Below are 21,288 nucleotides of genomic sequence, written 5' to 3' on the forward strand. Positions count from 1 at the left end.
ACTCTACTCTACTCTACTCTACTCTACTCTTCTATACTATACTATACTATACTATAGGATGAACATTGGTAGTGTGAGATAGGTTTGGAAACTTCATGTTCTCTGTCACTTTTATCTTTAATGCCACTTTTAACTTTATATGATTTAAGAAAACTAAGGTTGTCTTTTATATCATTTAAAAATGTAAATTTGTAGCAAGAAAGGAAACTGTTGTAGTGGGGCACCATTTGTTTTGTCTTTGGTTTACAATTTAAAAAAAAAAGAGAGATAATATATAATATATACAGAGAAGATTTTCTTAGTACACTGGAGCCATGTTCTGGCTTCATGTGTGAAACACTGGTCTTCCAGGAACTCCTTTAATGGCCTAAACATGTGGAAATGGCCTGGAAGAAGTTTGTCTTGAAGTATAGTATAGTATGGTATTAAACACCCTTTGCAAGGGTAAAATACTTTGCCTTGAATATGAACTGACAATTTGTTCAAGAAATGCACAATGTCCGGAATATACTGTATTTTTGAATTTTTTCATTTATTTTTGTCTTGGCTAGCATGCTACAGTGGGTACAGAAAGTATTCAGACCCCCTTAAAATTTTTACTTTTTGCTCTATTGCAGTCATGTGCTAAGTTATTTTTTCCCCATTAATGTACACACAGCACCCCATATTGACAGAAAAACACAAAATTGTTGAGATTTTTGCAGATTTAAAAAAGAAAAAAAATGAAATCTCACATGAGCCTAAGTATTCAGACCCTTTGCTCAGTATTTAGATGAAGCACCCTTTTGATCTAATACAGCCATGAGTTTTTTTAGGAAAGATGCGACAAGTTTTTCACACCTGGATTTGGGGATCCTCTGCCATTCCTCCTTGCAGATCCTTTCCAGTTCTGTTAGGTTAAATGGTAAACGTTAGTAGACAGCCATTTTTAGGTCTCTCCAGAGATGCTCAATTGGGTTTAAGTCAGGGCTCTGGCTGAGCCACTCAACAACAGTCACAGAGTTGTTGTGAAGCCACATCTCCATTATTTTAGCTGTGTGCTTAGGGTCATTGTCTTGTTGAAAGGTACCCAGTACCTTAAGTTTTTGTTATTTTAGCTGTGTACTTACGGTGATTGTCTTGTTGGAAGGTACCCAGGACCTTCGGCCCAGTCTGTGGTTCTGAGCACTCTCGAGCAAGTTTTCGTCCAGGATATCCCTGTACTTGGCCTCGATTGCAACCAGTCGTCCTGTCCCGGCCGCTGAAAAACACCCCCACAGCATGATGCTGCCACCACCATGCTTCAATGCCTGGTTTTCTCCACACATACCGCTTAGAATTAAGGCCAGAAAGTTCTATCTTGGTCTCATCAGACCAGATAATCCTTTTTCTCACCATCTTGGAGTCCTTCAGGTGTTTTTAATGGTTACACCGAAGAGAGGCTTCCGTCAGGCCCTTCTGCCATAAAGCCCCAACTGGTGGAGGGCTGCATTAATGGTTGACATGAGGGTGCTGTGAGTACATTAATAAGCCTAAATTATTTAATCAAATGGCTGCAATATAACAAAGAGTAAAAAATTTAAGGAGGTCTGAATACTTTCCGTACCCATTGTATCTGGATATAATGTTGTTAACTAAAATACTATATGTCTGTTATGCCAAAAAGGTGTTTTTTTTGGCAGGTGCTGAAAAGGAGTTCACCCAGAGCACCATACACATTAAAACCTCCACTGTCGTCATGTTTTACTCCCTGTGTAAATGAAATGCAAATGAAATCCATAAATAATGCTTGATGCGAGCCGAGCAGTTTTACAGTAGAGTTTGACTTGAATTTGGGTTATGGTACCTGTTAAAAAGGAATATATTTTAGTTTAAGAAAGGCCACACATTGTAATAAAGCCCCTGGATTTACACTCATTTAAATTATAACGACTTACAAGAGAGAGTGAGTATATGTGGTACATCATAAGCCACATCCCTCTCATTTTAAATTGCTGCTGTAACCCTTATTTTGAATGATATATGCACCACTGTAGGAAAAGCAGTCAGCCAGGAGGAAATAAGTTTACACAGCATTGTGCCAACAAGTAAAGAAACCCCATATGGTTTAAACTATATATACTCAATATGTTAAACATCTCATGAACATCCTGTTGCACTCATGACAAGCTGTGTATTTGTGCACCCATGACATCTGACAGTTCTAATGATTTCATAACATTTCATAACATGTTTCATATTTAACCTGTTCTGAGTGCATTTCTTGAACAAACTAATGCAAAACAAATTAAGAAAATATTGTTGTGACATATGTGAGATAGGGCCTTAATTTTAAGATAGGGTTATTTGAAGTAGCATGATTATTAAAAGTTGGTTGATGTTGTTGTTGTTGTTGTTAACAACAACGACCAACTCTAGTTGTTTCATTCACCTTAAAACAGACATTTGTCCACATTTGCTGTCCACCGTGTTTGTTGTATAGTGCTCAGTTCTTAGAATTAGCCAAATCCAGCATTTGGGTTAAATTTGCATTACTCAAATACATCCAGAGGTGGACTTATATTTTGGGATACTGGACATTTTTCTGGTGGGTCAACACACCCTGGATGCACCTTGAGGTTGATAAAGTTTAATTTAGATTTGTAATCATCTAGTTTATAAACTGTTACAAGCTCCTCCCATGTAAATTTGGGCTGATCCCTCACTTATCCTTACCCCAGTCCTATTTTATATTTCTTGCATTTGCAAATAATTGCTCGAAACAGTTGTCCCCTTCTCACCAAGCTTATTTCTGATGGTCTTGTAGACCATTCCAGCCGTGTGCAGGTCTACACTCTTGTCCCTAACATCCTTTGATCTTGTCCATGGTGGTTAGTTTTGAATGGATGATAAGGATTCTGTAGACAGGTTTTTTTTTTTTTTTTACACATGTAATGAGTTGCTGTTAGGAGCACCTTCTTAAATTAATCTGTGTTCCTCATGAGCAAATAACCAGTCTATAGTAGCCAAAATTATTGTCAGCTGGTAGGAGATAAAATACATATTATGCTCACTGAAATGCAACTCACAAAAAAGACAGGAAGACATGTATTAGAAATAAGAATATAATTGATTAAATTAAAACTGATCAACTTATTTAAAGATTTAATTGTTTAAATATTTAAAAACTTGGGTACTTATGCTAGTCTGTGATTGAAAACATGTTTTTATTGTCCAGAGGAATTTCCAAAATTCTTAAAGGTAATGATGACACAATTATAATCTCCCACGGCACCCTTGTAGTGGAACTGAGACATTGTAGCCATAATTAATGATGGCACATTGGTGATCTTGCCACTTTTAATAACGATGAGGTGCTGTGAAAACATTGGGCAATTACTTTATAGCTTGATTATCACACAAATTGAGGACAATGGAGGAATAGCAGTGTAAGGACAATGCACAATAAGATGCCCACCAATCAGCCACCATAATCCTGTATCAGGCATGTACAGTAGTGAGGAATCCCGGAGAATCCTTTAAGAATAAGCAAAAGTGGTTTCCACTGGTTCAGGGAACTGAAAACTGTCTGCCTCCTCAGGAATCAAACAATGATGGAGCTATTTGGGGATAATCCTCAATCCATAGGTGACACTAATTACACATGCAAAGGATTGAGTGAAGGGGCTTGACGGTTGACGGTGCAGCAAATGAGCACACAGCTGCAGTACCATCAGGGAGGATTTATCACTGTCCAGCTGTTACTGATTGTGCTAGAAATTAAACAGAAAGAGCAGCTAAATGGGCTTTAGCAATGTTAGCTTTATAACCATGTGCAATTAAAAAGCTGCAATTATAATCATTTAGAGTGATCACCACAAACGATCTGTCATCTTGCTTACGCATAATTGGCTGCAGATATGGGAAAGCGGAAGAGGAGGAGGAGTCAGAGACAAGTTTCAAGTTTAGTTTGCTCGGGAGAAATGTTTCACAATCTTAACGAGCTGCCCCGCTGTGCCTGGCGAGACTGGCTGAGAGGTGCTGGAAGTTGGAGCATGTTCCATATACTGCTTCACCAAATCATCTTGGTCTAACTCAGCACTGTGCACAAAACAGTTATCATGATCAGTATGCAGCTTTTCCTTTTCATCAGGTGAACAACCAGTGTCAATTTCTCTGGAATATTTAAGACTAGCTTTTTACCTTTTTTTGAAACACTTTTTCAGTCTGTTTTCCCGAAAAACGAATTAATACCTTAAAGAGAAATAGTGGAATCTTAAGACTGCTCACCAATTCATTGTCTGAAGATACTGTGGGTGTATTTTTATTTAACGCATTCCTGTGTAAGTTTATCTCTGCCTCAGGTTATACAGTATCTTCCACCACTGCCTGAACATTTCAACAGCAGCTTCCAAATTTTTTAAGGATCTATTTTCTTTTGGGATTTTTTTATTTTATTTTCTCCCTAATTTAGTCGTGGTCAATTCCTCCCCGTCACTAGGGGGCTCCCACATTAAGGCTACTGCTACCACTCAGTCGAGAGGGCCGAAGACTATCACGTGTTTTCTCTGAACCACGTTGCGTCATCCAACCGCGTCTTTTTGAACTGCTTGCTCACACACCGTTGGGAGCGGCGTAACACACTCGGAGGACAGCGCTATCCGCTCCTTCCGCTTGCGTGAGCTCACAGATGCCCCTGATTAGCTGTAGAGCCGTGATTAATGTGGGAGCACAAAGTACCTCTCATACCTCCCCTCTGAGAGCGCTCGGCCAATCAGCTCTCTCTAGACCTCCGGCTGCCAGAAGTCTAGGGAGGACTGCACCACTCGGAGGCCAGCTTTAAGATTTTTGCACTGAATTAATTTATTTTAAAGCAGTATCCAGAATCACTGGAACTGGTGATGATGTTATCACATGAATTGCTGAATTAGACAAAAACTGAGACCACCTCTGTTCCACCATAGTCAACAGGTATAAGGGCAGTGGCACCTTAATGTGTGAAGGCTCAGAATTACTGATTGGAAGGTCGGTGCTTTAAGCCCCAACTTCGCCAAATTGCTGCCGTTGGACCCTTTGCGTTTTTTGGGCCACTGTACACTTTCTGACCCTGCGTTCTGATCTTACCCTACTAACAAAAAGCTGGGATTTTATTTTGCAGTAATGTATATGTGATGAATAAAGGCTAAAGGCTAAACTTGTTGTAAATCTTTCTAGAAATCCACCAAAATACTATAGATGCCCAGTAGTCAGGAGACTAAAAGCCATGGGTACCAAATAAGGGGAAATGGTTTATTGTGTGCACACAGTGATAACCTGGGCTGCTAGTCTAAAGACAACTTGTAAAGCAAACTACGATTTACACCACTCTGATGCTGTTATGAGAGACCTGTACAGAGAAACCATACACTGAATTTTAAGCTGGGAAAACATAATCAAGGACATAGATATCTATATAAGCAAAGGGAAGACCGCACATTTATAAAAATTACGTTAACATGAACTATACTTAAATTATTCATGTTTATTTTAGCTGGGATGGGAAAAGGTCCCAATTTGTTAAATGATCATCATTAATACTTGAATGATGGAAATCAATATGAAGTAAGTTTCTTATTGACAGTAAATATTCAGGTCAATGGCTTTTCCACTGAATTCTGTATCTGCACTGCAGTGTGCTGGCATTTACATTAAACCCTCGAATCTGCAGGTGACAGGCCAAAGTGCTAATTGTTATGTGACCATGCTTTCAAAAAGCTCAAATGAATAAATGCAATAAGATGAAACAGCTCCTTGTGTTAACTTAATAAACAACTATTTCTGGACTTATTCTGGACTCTGAACTTTATTATGCATGATGTATAATCATCTTGAAGGCATATTAAGTAACATTTTTATGGCCCCTTTCATGGCATTATTTTACATCCTAAAGTATCCTTTAACTCAGACAGAGCTCTTCATTGAAAAAATATTTTGTAAGACCTAAAAAAATATATATATATATATATATATATATATAATCATATATATATATATATATATATATATATATATATATATATATATATATGATAATATCATGGAAAGATGTACCAGGAGTGGTGCGTAAAGTAAAAAAAAATAAGTTTTGTTCTAGCATTGATTTGAATAAACTATGCTGTGCAAGAAAAACAGTCAGCCAGGTGTAAGTATGTATCCAATTATGTAAACATTAAAGCACTTTTTGTAAGTCGCTCTGGATAAGAGCGTCTGCCAAATGCCTAAATGTAAATGAAATAACTTTATACAGCAATGTCCAAAAGGGAACTACTGACCCCTACTGAGTTCTAGCGATACACACTTGGTATTTGTTTGATCTATTTAAAACATCTTGTATCTACAATCATTTTACCACATAGATTAACTCTAACGACAGAGAGGTCAATGAGGAGGAAACTGTCCAAAGTATGTCCCATTTATTCTCAGGAGTACCTTAAGTGGTGCATTCAAACAACCTTGTTGCACCAAAGAGCACCACACAGAATATTATTTCTGCCTGTGGCTATCAAACTACTGTATATTTCTGAGTGGTATACACTAGGAATATCAAACCAGAATTCCAATATTGACTTTCATGCCACATTAATATATAATCAATGTTTTGGTAAAAAAAAATTCAATAGTTTTTTCTCAGTGAAATAATCTAATGATTCTTATATTTTATTTTAGATTGCATTTTGAGCGACTGCAGCTTAGCAGTTTCCCTGGGGGGATCAATACGGTATTTTGATTTTGATTAGATTCTTATGGGTTTACTTACTGACTGTAATCTGTTGCTGTTATTAAAGAGACCATTAGATGCCCTGCTCTGAACAGATATTATTTAGGAGATACTGTACCTTCTGTTCTGAGCACAGCACTGATGCTGACAAGGCAGTCTGAGTAATTCACATCCTATGAGTGTATAAATCTTGGCAACTTTATCTATCCTTATATCAGTGTCAGGTTTTGTATACAGGACCTCTCTTGGCAGAATGTTTTCAGCTGAGGGAGTTTCTCAACCTGACAGAAAGTGGCAACAAGCACTGCTCTAGCACTGCCACCCCTTTTTTTTCTTTCCTAGATTAATGCTGCCATAATGGCCTGTTGTTATGCAACTCATATTGCCAAATGTTCATGCAGTAGCATTTTTCTACCAGAGAAAGTGAAAGAAGTATATAAGAAGAAGCGAACACTTTTATAAGGATGACTAAAGCAGGGGGCAGAGCTTTCTCTGACAGACACCCACAGAGTTATAGACGAGCCTGCTGTCATAACTCATCCCGCTGGTGTCCCTCCTTGCCCACTGCACTGCAAGTGTACAGTACATTCAATTTAAATGTCCTTTACATGACTATGAGCATAACTAATTTTGTACAGTAAATTATGAAAAGTGCTCTGCTAATAGAAATACCTTTTTAACTACATTGTATTTGTTTGTTAGATCATATGATTTTTCCCAACATAAGGAAAGGGATTGACAATCTTTATGTCCATAAATTAAAGTTTTAGACTGTTTTATTTTTTCCCTCTATTTTTTTTTTACTATAATTACTGATCTGTGTGTAACTGATTAAATGATTGATTGTAGATTACTTTGACCACTCACTCACTCACTCACTCACTTACTTACAGTACTGTCTATACTGCTTTATCCTGTATACAGAGTCATGGGGGGCCTGAAGCCTATACCAGGAAACTTAGGGTACAGGCCGGCTACACTCTGGACAGAGTGCCATTACAGGGGTGAAATAAATATTACTATGGGGTATAAATGATTTTGTTTTGTTTTCTTCACATTTTTTTTTAATTAGTGATTAAATAACCTTTTCATTCATTTCTAGTCACCACCGGGACCCATACTTTGACTATGGATTGTAACTTGTGCTTATTTGTGTGAAATGAAATCTAATAATTGAATCTAATGATTATACATGACAACACTTTAGTAGTAACAGTTTTAGTGGAATGAAAAATTACTAGAATTGGATACAGACAAGAGTGAGACCGTACACACAATTCAATTATTCCTGTGCTGTTGTAGATCAATATCACCATAAAGCGCGTTTTAGACTTCAACATAAGTAAGTAGACCTTAGGCAGAGTAATTTTAATAGCAGAGTGGTTATAAATGTACATTTTCATAAATATCCATTGTCCACCTCTTAAAAGTTTATTTAAATTAATAGGAAACATATGTTGAAAATATATAAAATCAATTAGAAATAGGGCAAAATCTATGCAAACATTTTAAAAAATCAATTAAAAATAGGGCAAAATCTATGCAAACATCAATGTGACAAGGTGAACTTTTAAAAAACTGTGGAGCTTCAGTGAACAAAGTGATTTACTGTCCAAGCTGACCGTGTACTGATTTTCACATGTATTTTTAATTTCTGAAAAGTTTTTTTTTTTTTTTTCTATTAAAACTTCACTATGATAGGATGGACATGCTAAACTTGACAACATCAAACTACACAATATGAATAAAATTTAGCAATATAAGTGTAAATACTTAATGTATTTAATGTATATAACACTTAATGTATATTTGTAATGATATGTGTCTAAATTTTTGATCATTCATAATAAAACCTCAGAATTTCATTATTTTGCAATATGTTAGTGATATCAGTGTAATTCTGAAGAGGACACCAAAGACACCTGATATTAACTTATACTGTATAAACCAGTTATTTCTGACTGAGTGATCTGATTGGACAAAAGGGCGTGCCACAGGTGGTGATAATGGACAGTAACAGCACTTGTTGTTTTAACTATATGTATTGCTCCGTGTCCCAGGTGTTCTACATTCGTTAATTACACTAACTGTCGGTCACAGCATGGGTGAAAGTAGGTCAGTACAGTCCACCTTACTGGGGTGAGAGCAGCTTTCTGTTGAAAACCACATTGATAATGTCGCAAAAGCACTCTCAGCAAGAAAACACATCTGATAGCATTGTCATCTTAAACAACACCTTAAATCATTAATAATTGCTTGTAAGTCGTTTCAATTACTCTAAAATAATCTACTAATAGGCTACTTGCTCTATGTAAACAAACACCTACACCAATAGATATTAATTAGAAAAGCTAAACTGAATATTTTTACTGGGATTTCACAGATGAAATAACAGTGCTGAAGTAGTATAAGTGAATTTTTATTTTTTTTTTATTTGTATTTAATCTACTTTTCAGATTTATTAAAAAGTAAAGTCCCCTTTTTCCTGATTACTAAACAGGGAGTCGACTGTATTTGGCTGATGACGAAAGAAGTACAACTTAGTGTAAACAAGTCGTAAGACACATTTTATATCTTTGGATTAATAGGTTATGCAGAGAGGTCTGCTGTACAGAAAGACAGGCAGACATATAAGTGTGCTGTAACCTGAAATAATAATATCACTAATTAGGTTAAATGTGGCAAGGGGGTGTAGTGGTTAGCACTGTTGCCTTGCATCGCCAGGTCATGGGTTTGATTCCCGCACCTGGTTTGTGCGCATACTGTAGAGTTTGCATTTTCTCCTCGTGCTTGGTTGGTTTCCTCCCACAGTAAAAAGACATGCAGATCGGGCTAATTAGTGTTCCCAAATTGCCTATAGTGTGAGAATGTTGATCGAAGATCCTACCACGGTCGTACAAAATGGTAATAAATACAACAGCCACCATCGGCCACCATCGGCCTCCGCAGTCCAGAGGTTCCTAGATGGAATAATGGATTACATTAAAGCTGATCAGTTTATTTTAAGCTTTAACCTTTGAACTATTTCTACAAACTGTTTTCCTGTCAACGACCTGTGCTGACGCTACTAATAAATAATTTAATGGTTTATTCGTTATGTTTGTAAACGCCACACAATTTGGACTGTTAACAGTAACGCCTGGTGGCTGACGAGACATGAACACACACTTGTTTATGTGTAATGGCTTTATTGGTGGCACATGAATACAAAATGATTGTGATGCAGTCACAGGTGTGATATCATTATCAGTAATAAATAAATTCAGTATAATTGGTGGAGCTGTAGATTTGATGGTGTTGGCATGGATGTACTGTATGAACTGACTCAGAGTTGAGATTTTTGTTTTTCTTTTTTCTCTCTCTGTGTGTTAACAGGTTCACATCTCCGGTGTGTTGTTGCTATGAGACATGCAGGCTTCAGCTTGACAGCGCTCTGATTGGTTGTCACGTTGGCCCGCCTGAGCCAATCAGAGCGAAGCCCGCTTCCCGTGCGTGTAATCCCGGTCCTGCAGTCTCTCCGTGCGCTTGCTTTATCTCTCACCCCTCCCCTCTCGGTATTATCAGCGGCCTCTATTTTCACGCTCGGCGCGTCGCAGGCGCTCCCGGTTTGGCCGTTAAATCCGCCGCGAGCGCCATGTTGATGCAGACGCGCGGAGCGATGGCGCATCGGGTCCGTGGCGGGGCGCAGGCTCGCGGCGGTGGAGACACGCGCAGGGATTAGAGACGTCGCGCGGCGCAGCTCTGAGGATCGGGATGGGTCGGAAAGGCGGTCGTCTGCGCGCGGAACGGTGCGTGAGTCCTGTCGAGACACGTCGCGCGCAGGGCGGCCATGAGACGCGTCGGTTCCAGCGCGTGCGTCTCCGTCCCCCGAGCACGGAGCTCGTTCTGCAGGGCCGCGGATCATGCAACATGTCGATCTTTTAGCTTTGCGCGGACAGTATTTGCGCACTTGTGCATTGTTAATTATTACTATTACTATTATTATTAATATTGCGCGTGCGATGATTATTTTGGAGCACGCATCATCCACCAAAGAGTTAGTAATGAACTAAACATGGCTGCTAAATTGAGCTGCCCTTCTACATGTGCACAAGTTTAATGAGCACTCATCTGTGCACAGGACAAACAAACAGGTCTTGCATGGTAATTATTGTCTTTACAATGAATGCACCACTGAATTTTCTTGTGTGTGTGTGTTTGTGTGTGCGTGTGTGTTGTTCATATAGATGGCTGTGGCAGAACGTATAAAGAGCAGCATCCTTCACCAGGTAACTCTGTTCTTAAGTACAAACTATTTGTCTGGTTTATTTCTTATGTCAGCATCTGTGTGTGAGCCAACCTGCTGCATCAGCGCTGAGGATCTCAGGCTAGTCCTGGAGTCATTAAGATCATCCAGATCACCCTGTGTATCGATAATTGATCAGTGCTTTACTGTAAAGCGAGCGAAAATATACCATGTTTTGTGCTACGTGGAAACAGAAATCGTGTCTGCTTCAAAATAAGTTACTTGATGTATTAAGCAATGTTGCTTATCTCTACTAATAAGCAATAAAATATAGTGTATAGTTTTTACATTTATGTGTATTTCATTTGATTTGATTTTATTTTTGGTGCATGTTATATGTGCATTGTCAGTTTGGAAAAGGAAAAAAAAAAGCTTGCACAAATGCTTAGATTTAGATTTTTGTCTCATCATATTTGGGATAAAAGTGGGGTGAAATTCTAAAGTTATTGACAACCAAAAACTTAGGAAATATAGTGAGTATTCACACACACATTCACACAATTTGGGAACGGCAATTAGCCTAATCTGCATGTTTATCGAACCTGGATCCTGGAGGTGCAAGGCGACATTTCTACCTATTAAGCCGCTGTGCTGCCTATTGCAATGTACTGTATAAGTCTTGTATATAGCAGAAGCAAGTGATGTACAATATAAAGATTTTTTCTGATATAATAAACAAAGTAGTTTCTTTGGCTGTAGTATCTCATCCTAATCCTCCAGCTCCCCCTTGGGCATTGTTCAGTGTAAATGTCCCAGAGGGGCGGATTCTCACTCACAGTGATGCTCTGGGCAGTTGGTGCTACACTCTGCAAGTTATTTTTAGAGTTGCATCAGTCAATGCTACCAGTTAGAATGCTTATACGATGTAGTTACAGAACAACCTGAGGATTCTGGAGTCTAAATAGAGTTGCTTCAGGCAGATTGCAGAGACACTGTTGTGTCCTCTGTATGACTCAACAACTCTGTTGTTGTTGTGCAAGTGAAATCCTTGGTGATGTGGACACTGAGGAATTTAAAGCTGTTGATTCTGGCTCTCTCTACTGCAGCATGTATGCTCCGGCTTGTCTCCTGTAGTTTACTGTCTTGGTTTCTACATTTAGGGAGAAATGTGTTTCTAAGAGAAGCATTAGCCAAATATTAGTACTCTATATTGGAGATTAATATTGATTAAATAGATTATTTTTTAAAATTGATTTAGCTTGCAATCAAGGTGTTAAAATCGAGCTGTTCCTTTTTGATCCTACAGGTGGCACGCTAAACTATTCACACATTGGGGAAAAAAATTATAATTTAATTAAAAAATTAAATTGTGACCAGAATAATGAGGGAGCACAGTGTTGTAGTGTTAAGGATCCGGGTTCGATTCCTGGTTCGATTCCTGCTTGGGTCTGTGTGCATGGAGTTTGCATGTTCTCCCCGTGCTTGGTGGGTTTCCTCCCACAGTCCAAAAACATGCAGATTAGGTTAATTGTTTCTGCTCTATGCACATAATATTTTATAACGTGATATTTCTGGGCTGCTAGGTTTTAGGTTCTGAGTTGTGAATATGCCAACTTGCATCACAACTTTAGGCAGAAAATAAATACACTGTGACTGGGAGGAGCTGGCAGCCATTCAGGGAAGAGAAACGGCAAAGTGAATTGCCACGAGTGTAAAGAAAGGAATTGAGAGCGTATAAGATGAATAATCAGTGTGATGATAAAGGATGAAAATGAATTATGCTTTGAGATTTATTTCTGTTTTCACATAAGGCTTGCTGATAGGAAGCTTGTTATCTGGTTGTGAAAATATTTTTATAATGTAATACAGAGGAAACAGTTGCAGATTATTATTATTATCCTTAACTTGGGCTGCAGCCAAAACTGCATACAACTGAGCTTAGTAGTTTGTATTGAGTTGCTGTTAAAACTTATATTACGTTGTGCAGTTTGGGGCACAGCCCCGAATTCTCTTTAAATATACCAGGGCTGTACCAAAAGTAATGCAAAAGTGGGCATAATTTATTATTATTATTATTAATTAAACTTTAACAACCTTCTGTATAAAATATTGTGCAAAAGTTAGAGGCACCTGCAAAACAAATGTTGTAGAGCAAGTGTATCTTAAATAAAAAGAAAAAAGTCCAAGTATTTAGCAGCAAAGTATTTACAGTATTAGTATAGCTAAGTATTAATTAGATTTTAATTGACTTAGCTAATGCAGATTTGAAGTTTCAGACTTGATCCTGGAATCTTTAGGAAGTCTGTTAATTAGCTGATTTGTTGAATCGTGTGTGTAGGACACAGTTTGGGATGTAGCCATGGACATGCTCGAACCCACACATAATCTAGGGATGTAACCAAATACAAATACAGCATTTGGAATGAACATATTAAGAGATGCAGACAGAAGGAGTGCCGAAAAAGGTTCACTAGGCATCTACAGGTGAGCTTCAGGAACCCAAGGGACACATGAAGTGGCACGAGCGAGAGGAGCAGAAGGATTATATTTATATAGGCACGAGGACGTAGTCTATAATGAAGCTACAAGGGACATATAAAGAGCATTGCATTTACAGCACACGTGCTGTAGTAACTGTGTACTATAATGTTTATTAGAAAATCTAACATGAACATGAGGTAGCTGAGGTTGAGGAACTGTTCGAGCCAGAGATCAGGATTATGTTAAAGCAGATAGAAAGGGAAAGAAATGGACAGGAAAGAAATAAAAAAAAGAGAAGGGTAGAAAAGAAATAAAGCAAGAAAGGAATGGACAGGAAATAAAAGCAACGATTAAAAGGAAGGGAAAAGAAAGGAATGCAGGGAAATAAATGAAAGGAAGAAAGGGAAAGAAAAGAAATCAACAGAAAATAAAGGAAGGAAAATTAAGAAATTAAAGGAAAGTAGGGACGAGAAATGAAGGGAAAGAAAACAGAACGGAAATGAAAATAAGGGAAAAGGACGAAAACAAAGGGAAGGAAGAGAGAGAAAGAAAAATGAAATAAAAGAAAAGCTTCTAAGAAAGAAATGTAAGAAAGCAAAGGATATAAAAGGAAGTTGTTGGAGGTTTGAAGCTGTTTAAAGATATTTGGAGATCTAAGCACATGGCTATGGAGAGCTAAATGGTGCTACATTCCAATATAAATATTTCAGCAAAACGCTGCTTCATTATTGCTATTGAAAAAAAAAATCATCAGAATTTTAATCAACATTCTGATTGCTGGAAGTTATAGAAGTCATGAAATATTTGTCTTGGCTTTCATACACACACAATCAGAATTTGCATAAAACTATATTTATGGAGACTGCTAGTAAGAACGCTGTGTAGCTGAAGAGTTCTCTTGACTATCTGTCCCCACGTCCCCTTTGTCTCTCAGACGTCCTGATTGCAAGGAGGCTCGTCGGTCACTGTTGCCACGGCAGCGCTCGTGGAGGAAGAGAAGGAGCGGCTGTTGCGGTGGCGCCACGCTCTGCTGGAGGGGATGGAGTACCACAGCACGGGAACCCTGCCGCTCCTGGGCAGCCCGCGTTACTGTCCCGGTGCCAACAGTGCCAGCGGGTACCTCTGCCAGACGGGCCACTGCTGTGGGGAGACCGGCTGCTGCACCTATTACTATGAGCTTTGGTGTGAGTGCAGTTTATATTTACACTTCACACTGAAGCCTATCATTATTCAGTCATCAGAGAACGACATGCCAGTCGATGGAGGCTCCCAGATGGAGTCTGTATTTTGGAACATGCTTAAAATGCATTCTGCCTTACATGGAGAAATACGTCAGCGAATAAGTAAATGTGATATCCAGCTTATATTTAGGACACAGTTTAACATGAACCAGCCTACTCAAATTCTGTCAAATTTGCTTCTTTCAGATTCACGGAATAGTGACACATTAATGTGAGCGTTAGGGCTATTTTAATAACAAAGGCATGATCGACCCACTCTCAACGAGCGCTTGCATCCTGTACAGAGTGGAAAGGTCTTCATCGAGCTTTTGTTCACTGTTCATCATCAAAAGTCACGAATTTGCGGTTTAAAGGAAAAATCCGCCTCTAAACGACTCGCATAATAATCTTAATCCTTAACTTCCACAGACGTCCACGTCTCACTTGACATGTGGTTCAGTTTTCACCATCGAATCCAGATCGACAGAGTCAAACTTTTAATATGATGCTTCTACCTAAAGAGAGTGATGCATAGCTGGTCATCTCATAGATCGCTAATTACAAGGGGGCGTTCGAGTCAAAGCAGGACTTTTCCTTGTGCAGAATGAAAGATTATTTCTCTACAGTATATAACCCGCACTTGTCCCCGCAGTTCACTAGTGCTTGGATACAATCAAGGTTTTATAAAGTGAATCGCTGGCCTTCCAGACGCTCCTTTAATGATCCAAACATGTGCAAATGAATTGGAGCCAAATCAGAACATATATATGTGCATCTTCTGCAGGTTGGCAACAAATTATCTGTCGATTTTCAAGGATCAGGCGTTCCAGTCCACTCGCTGAATGTGAACAAACGGGACCGACTGCAGTGAGCTCTGAGCCCAAAAATGTTAAAATGTAAGAGTCTCATCACCGTACATTGCTTGAAGTCTTCTGTAATGTTAATCTGCATTCAATACCAAAAATCGACTCCATATTATCACCAGTTTTACTAAACCTCCAGCCTCCTAACACACAGTATGACGGAAGATCAATCCCTGCGATCTGTTATCACCCAAAAGAAAATGGGTTACTTGTTGAGTCTGGTTCCTTTTCAAGATTTCTTCTTATTGCCATCTCTGGAAGTTTTTCCTTGCCGCCATCGTCCTTGGCCTGCTCATCAGTGACAACTACATGATTCCTCAACCTTTTTAAACAAGTTTTTTTTTTAAATCAGTAAAATAGCTTGGTGTTACTGACCACTGTTAGCTCTATATAAACAAAACCCAATGAAAATGAATTTACGAGAAATTTCATCGCAAGTCCCGGATTGACTTGAACGCCCCTCGTAGCTGAGCTGAGTCTCAGCTATCAGTCATGTAAACACGTTGCATTCAAGGACCCCTGAGTTAAGCATTTGTACTCAACTCCACTATTCATCATTGGATTTCTCATTAGTTTGATATTGAACTTTAACGAGAATTGATCAGCGAAACAAGTTGCCCTTTTGCTCATCAGGGTTAAAAGGGAAACCTAATTGCTATTCCTTAGGGTTGAGAAAGTAAAATTCTCTCCTGTTGAAGGCCATTGTAGCTTTGGCAGTAATAGTGCAGTAATGTTTCCATGTGGCTTCTATTAAAACATTATTTTTAAAAAATATATTTTGTTGTAATTTGAGAATAGTGATAGAATCTTACTAATAAAGCAGATCAGCTGTTTATATACAGTAAATAAACTACAGTACCTTATTACGAGTATCACCGCATCAGTGGTTAATAATGAAATTATTGACTTTCTTTAGCAATTAGATTGTATTTATTTGATAATTAGACATTTAAATGTTATTCTTTTTTCACTTTGCATCAAAGTAAGCTCTACATGAATTTTGCTGGCACTATGTTTACGCGAGTGCAACATTAGCCTAGAAGTAATACTAAGAAATTGAATAATTCATCATGTACAGATTCGTCTGTCTTTAAGGCTTTCGAATTGTGGAAAGATTATTCACTTTCACACAACACTAACACCGGAGACTCCTTCCATAATTAGAAAAAAAAAACTCTTTACAGAAATATTAATTAAACAATTCCATACATTATGTTAAATAGCATATTTTAGCATAATAAATAACATATTTTCCCTGAGAGTTGTTACTATAGCAACTATAACTATTGATAATAGTTATAGTAATTATAGTGTTATAGTAATTGAATCACCTTTTGACCAATCAGATAAAAGAATTAAACGGAGCTTTAAACACTAGCAGGAAAAACTCAGTTTTAAAGAATATTTGTAATAATACACACTACATAATTCAGTTCTGGCACTGGAGTTGTTCTCATATTGTGGTGAATCTCATAAAGCCTTGTGTTCAAACCCATAGCACAGTAAACATTTCTTTCAAATATAGTCGCTGTTTACTCGAAATCTGCAGGATCCATTATTTTTTAGTCCGCTGGCGTTCACCTCATTGGATAGTGTGTATGTAATATCTACTGTGTGTGTGTGTGTGTGTTTGTGTGTTGCAGGGTTTTGGCTCTTATGGAGTGTATTGATCCTGTTCAGCTGCTGCTGTGCGTATCGACACCGCCAGGCTAAACAGAGAGTCCAGCAGCAGCAGAGACAGAGAGAGATCAACCTGATGGCCTACCACGGAGCCTGCAGCTACCCGTCCTCCATGCTGGACCTCAGTACACACTCCTCTGTTTTATCATCCGCGCTCTCGTTTGTTTCTTGGGTTCTGTCCCAAATGCTAGACGTTGCCTGTAAATATAAAGCTAAACACATAGTGTATCACCTGACACGATTGTTTCAGTACTGCCGCTGTTCCTTTGGCTCCAAAATAATCCGAATCATTTGATGCGGCTAGTCCACATGGACACTAGCATTTGTGACACGGCCGTTTTTGCATTATCTTTCTGCCTCTATCTGCTTGGGGCAATACACCTAAACGTGTTGTTGTTGTTTTTGTTGTTGTTGTTGTTGTTTATGTCACTCGGCAGGTTTCCTCGCATCACTCAAACTGCCATCCTATGAGGAAGTAGCAGCACAGCCCTGTACCCCACCCCCTCCCTACAGCTCGGTGGCTTACCCGCGAGGCTCCGCTCATCCCGGACCGAGTCACATGCTGTCCTCGCAGAGCTCGGATAACTACACCAGCTGCTCATGTGACTCCTGCTGCCCTTCTTCACCCTGTAGCTCCTCCCCTTCCTCCGCGCAGCTCACAGACGAGACCGACACTAGCCACACCTCCACTCCGTCTCACAGCGAGTCGGTCCCCATTAACTCAGTCACTCATCATTCCGCAGAGCGACACCCTGAGACTCTAATGACTCCACCTCTTAACGAACCTGGCTCCACGTCTCCGGCAGAAGCAACGGAGATGGACCTGCCAGACTCCGCCTCCCTTGACTGTAATGGCAACAGGACTGTTAAAACGGTCACGAATCCCACAGTTAACAACAACGTGATCAGTGATGCTGAAGAAAGCACTAACTCGAACGAAACTGGTAAAAGTCGTAACTCAAATGACATCAATAACCGCGGTGCCACTGAAAGCGCTAACGTACCTCAGCGTAACAACATTAATGACATAAGCAGCAAGACTCAAAGGTCCAACTTCAGTCCAACCAGAGATGATAAATCCACTGACTTCGATCTCTTTCATCCACCCAGCAATATGCTTCAAAATACATCATACTCTCCCGTCGCCATCCACTCATCCTCTCCTCCATCCTGTTCTCCTTTGTCTCCCTCATCTCCTCCGCTCCCTCCTCCCTTATCCCCGATCTCCGACCCTCTTGGCGCTACCATCTCTGAGAAGCAGAGCTCCCCTGGGCAGTGGGTGGAGCCAACGCAGGCGCACCACTCGGCCCCTCGGCCACAATCTCCGCCCAAACCTGCTGTCTTTTCCCCTGACTTCCTGGAGCCGGAGCGGCGCGATTCCGCAGTGTGCGACCTTGACGTGGACCAGACCCACTTCCAACAGCGACGTCTGACCGGAGACTCGGGCATCGAGGTCTGCCGTTGTCGGATCAGCCACGGAGGGGAGGAGGAAGAGGAGGAGGAGGAGGAAGACGACGAGGGCGAAGACAGGGATCGTTCCGAGGATAAGCCTCACAGCGCAAAAAGTGACAACCTCCACGACAGCGCCGACTGCTCCGTCCGTGCCCAGCTGTCCCCTTCTGAGCTGGGAGACACATGCGGGTCGGGCTCAGCCACACCTGCGCGCAGCGATGCAGTTGTTATAGCCATGGAAACCATTTGACGGACAGGCGTCGCGTTGAAATCCGGCGATGTGCGTCAGCAGCGCTGAGCGAGAGAGAGCCTTCGGCTGCGCGGAGTGGATTGCCTTTTAGTCCGAGTCTAATCTAGCCGTGCTGTTGCGTTAGGACTGACGTTGTAGGCTGGTGAAAAGTGATTTAATAGCATAGCATAGGAAGGTCTCTCTTTCTGTCCCTCTTACACTGTCTCTCTCTCTCTGTTATAGGATAAATGTCCTCAGTTCTCCAGCGCCTCAGAGAGATCATTGTTAGAGCCACAGTACAGACTCTGCCCTAACACACGCTCACACACCCACACACTCAAACAAAGAGTAACCTTTGTGTACGACAATGTCTGGGACGGCGACCTGGTGGTTCAACAATACCATGTCCCCCTGTGAACACTTCTGTACTCAGTAGCACACGCAACAACTCGCCCTTTCTCTCGTTTCTCGGCTTGCAGTGTCGTACACATCGATAGACCTTGAAGCTGCTTAAAACCGTTCGGGAGTAAAGATGCAATAACACACTCAAACTTACCCACACACGCACGCACGCACGCCCACGTCTGTCCTGTGTGCCCCTGGGTAACCTAGTTCACACCAGGTCAGGCAGCCATTTTGTGCTTGATGTTAACCGGAGCTTATCAGCCGAATGTAGGTTTTTCACTGGTTCACGCAAAGCAACAGTCTCTCTCTTTTTCCACACACACACACACACACATACATACACACATATCAGAAACACCAGACTGCTTTCTTCTTGCTTTCCCAGAGTTTCAGAACACCAGCTTGGCCGAACAAATGCTGCACCTCAACCATGGAAGTAGAAAAAAAAAAAAAAAAAAGACGAACCTCAGGACATTGTTTTTATTTTTTGTTTGTTTTTTTTTTTTTTTCGTTTTTAACTCTTGTTAGAGTTTTTTTTCCGACGTCTAAATGTGGAACACACGGAAACAGCATTGCTCATTGGCGACGCAAAAGCAGCCTAAAGACTCTCTGAAACTGCTGTCCGACCGAGACAAATATCGATATCGGAAATACACGTACGAATTAATATATATGTAGGTGCAGATTATATATAGACATAAATATATATGCTCTCTGTGAAACAATATATTTTCTAAGCATGCCATGTCATTTGGAGTGCAGCGCTAGAAACCAGTGTAAAAAAAAAAAGAAAATAATCTGCAGCTGAGAGTGTGTGTGTGTGTGTGTGTGTCGATTCTAGTGTTCCTATGGCATCAGTACCGAGTTACACTTACGTTAATTACTATGGCGTTCCCATGGTGCTGCGGTGGCGTTACCATGACAACCTTCTTTAGTCTGAGCAATAGAGTATGTTTGATGTCCCTGTGAGATTGTGAAAGGTGTGAAAATGTTATTCTAAACGACTTTACCACTAAACGAGTCAAATCAAACATCTGGCTCTGTCATTTGTGTGTGTGTGTGTAGTAGACAAAAGTGTGTGTGTATTCAGTTGCATTTTATAGGAATACTATACTCTGTGTGTGTGTGTGTGTGTGTCTGTGATGACCAAAGGCAAGAATTTTAACCCTTTTTTTTTTTTCAGAAAACTAATTTTTGTAAAATTATGTAATTTTCCAACACTGGGGTAAATCTAGTAAAGTAATTATTTCTGCAACCAGCTGAGGTTTTGTGATGAGCATGTGTGCAAGGGATTAGTGGCTTCGGAAAAGTTCTTTTCAGCCAAATATTAAATAACTTTTTTGTCAAAAAATACTTACAATACTAAAGTACTAAAACTTTATCAGTGGAATTTAATAAATGAAATGATCAATTTTGCACAGTGCGGTAATCACCGCGGATAAAGGCTAAAACGGTGAAGTAATCCATTAATCACTTAAACCTCCAGCTTGTTCATTCATCACTTCATTGTAAAAATTGGCCATTATGAAATCTAGATTTTACAATGTATATACGGGTGGTGTTCGAGTCAAACCTGGACTCATAGTGAAATTTCTGCTAAACCGCCGCAATACGGTGAAATAAAAAGTATTTATATGTATATGACTTAATATAGTCATAACTGTGTTATGTTGTTCTACGCAAGCAAAAGTCCTGGTTTGACTTGAACGTGCCTTGTATAAATAAGCTGACTTTACTATAGCTTAAGAGTTAGGTTAAACAATAAATAATAATTACTTACATTTTGGATATTTTTAGGATCAGTAAAATATCTGTCTATTTGTCTATCTGTCTATCTATTAAAGTATAGGAAATCGGACAAAAAGAGTTACCTTTCTTCATATTTAAACTTTTTTCAATTACAAGAAAGTATTTATTTTCCAAATCCAACTTCAATCTCTTTTTCCCCACCGGATCTAATATCTAATAATTTTTCTCAAAAATCCAATCAACCAGTTTTTTTTTTTCTGGAAAATTTT

General features: G+C 39.6%; 1 protein-coding gene across 1 annotated transcript; it reads left to right on the top strand.

The window, feature by feature from the left end:
* Positions 1 to 10,257: 10,257 nt before the first annotated feature.
* si:ch73-290k24.6 (uncharacterized) lies at positions 10,258 to 20,301 on the top strand. The gene is made up of 5 exons (XM_053482728.1): positions 10,258 to 10,503; positions 10,942 to 10,983; positions 14,356 to 14,605; positions 17,148 to 17,309; positions 17,622 to 20,301. Exons 3-5 carry the CDS (start codon positions 14,461 to 14,463, stop codon positions 18,884 to 18,886), a joined length of 1,572 nt encoding a protein of 523 aa, XP_053338703.1. The 5' UTR covers positions 10,258 to 10,503; positions 10,942 to 10,983; positions 14,356 to 14,460; the 3' UTR covers positions 18,887 to 20,301.
* The last annotated feature ends 987 nt before the right edge of the window (positions 20,302 to 21,288 follow it).

The sequence above is a fragment of the Clarias gariepinus genome, chromosome 22 (genome assembly GCF_024256425.1).
Source record: "Clarias gariepinus isolate MV-2021 ecotype Netherlands chromosome 22, CGAR_prim_01v2, whole genome shotgun sequence".
NCBI lineage: Eukaryota > Metazoa > Chordata > Actinopteri > Siluriformes > Clariidae > Clarias > Clarias gariepinus.

What these genes read in the sequence shown, in the direction of transcription:
- si:ch73-290k24.6 (XM_053482728.1), top strand. Translation starts at nt 14,461, where the DNA reads ATGGAGTACCACAGCACGGGAACCCTGCCGCTCCTGGGCAGCCCGCGT. An exon ending in CTATTACTATGAGCTTTGGT is followed by an intron (nt 14,606 to 17,147) that starts GTGAGTGCAGTT and finishes TGTGTGTTGCAG; the next exon opens with GGTTTTGGCTCTTATGGAGT. An exon ending in GTCCTCCATGCTGGACCTCA is followed by an intron (nt 17,310 to 17,621) that starts GTACACACTCCT and finishes GTCACTCGGCAG; the next exon opens with GTTTCCTCGCATCACTCAAA.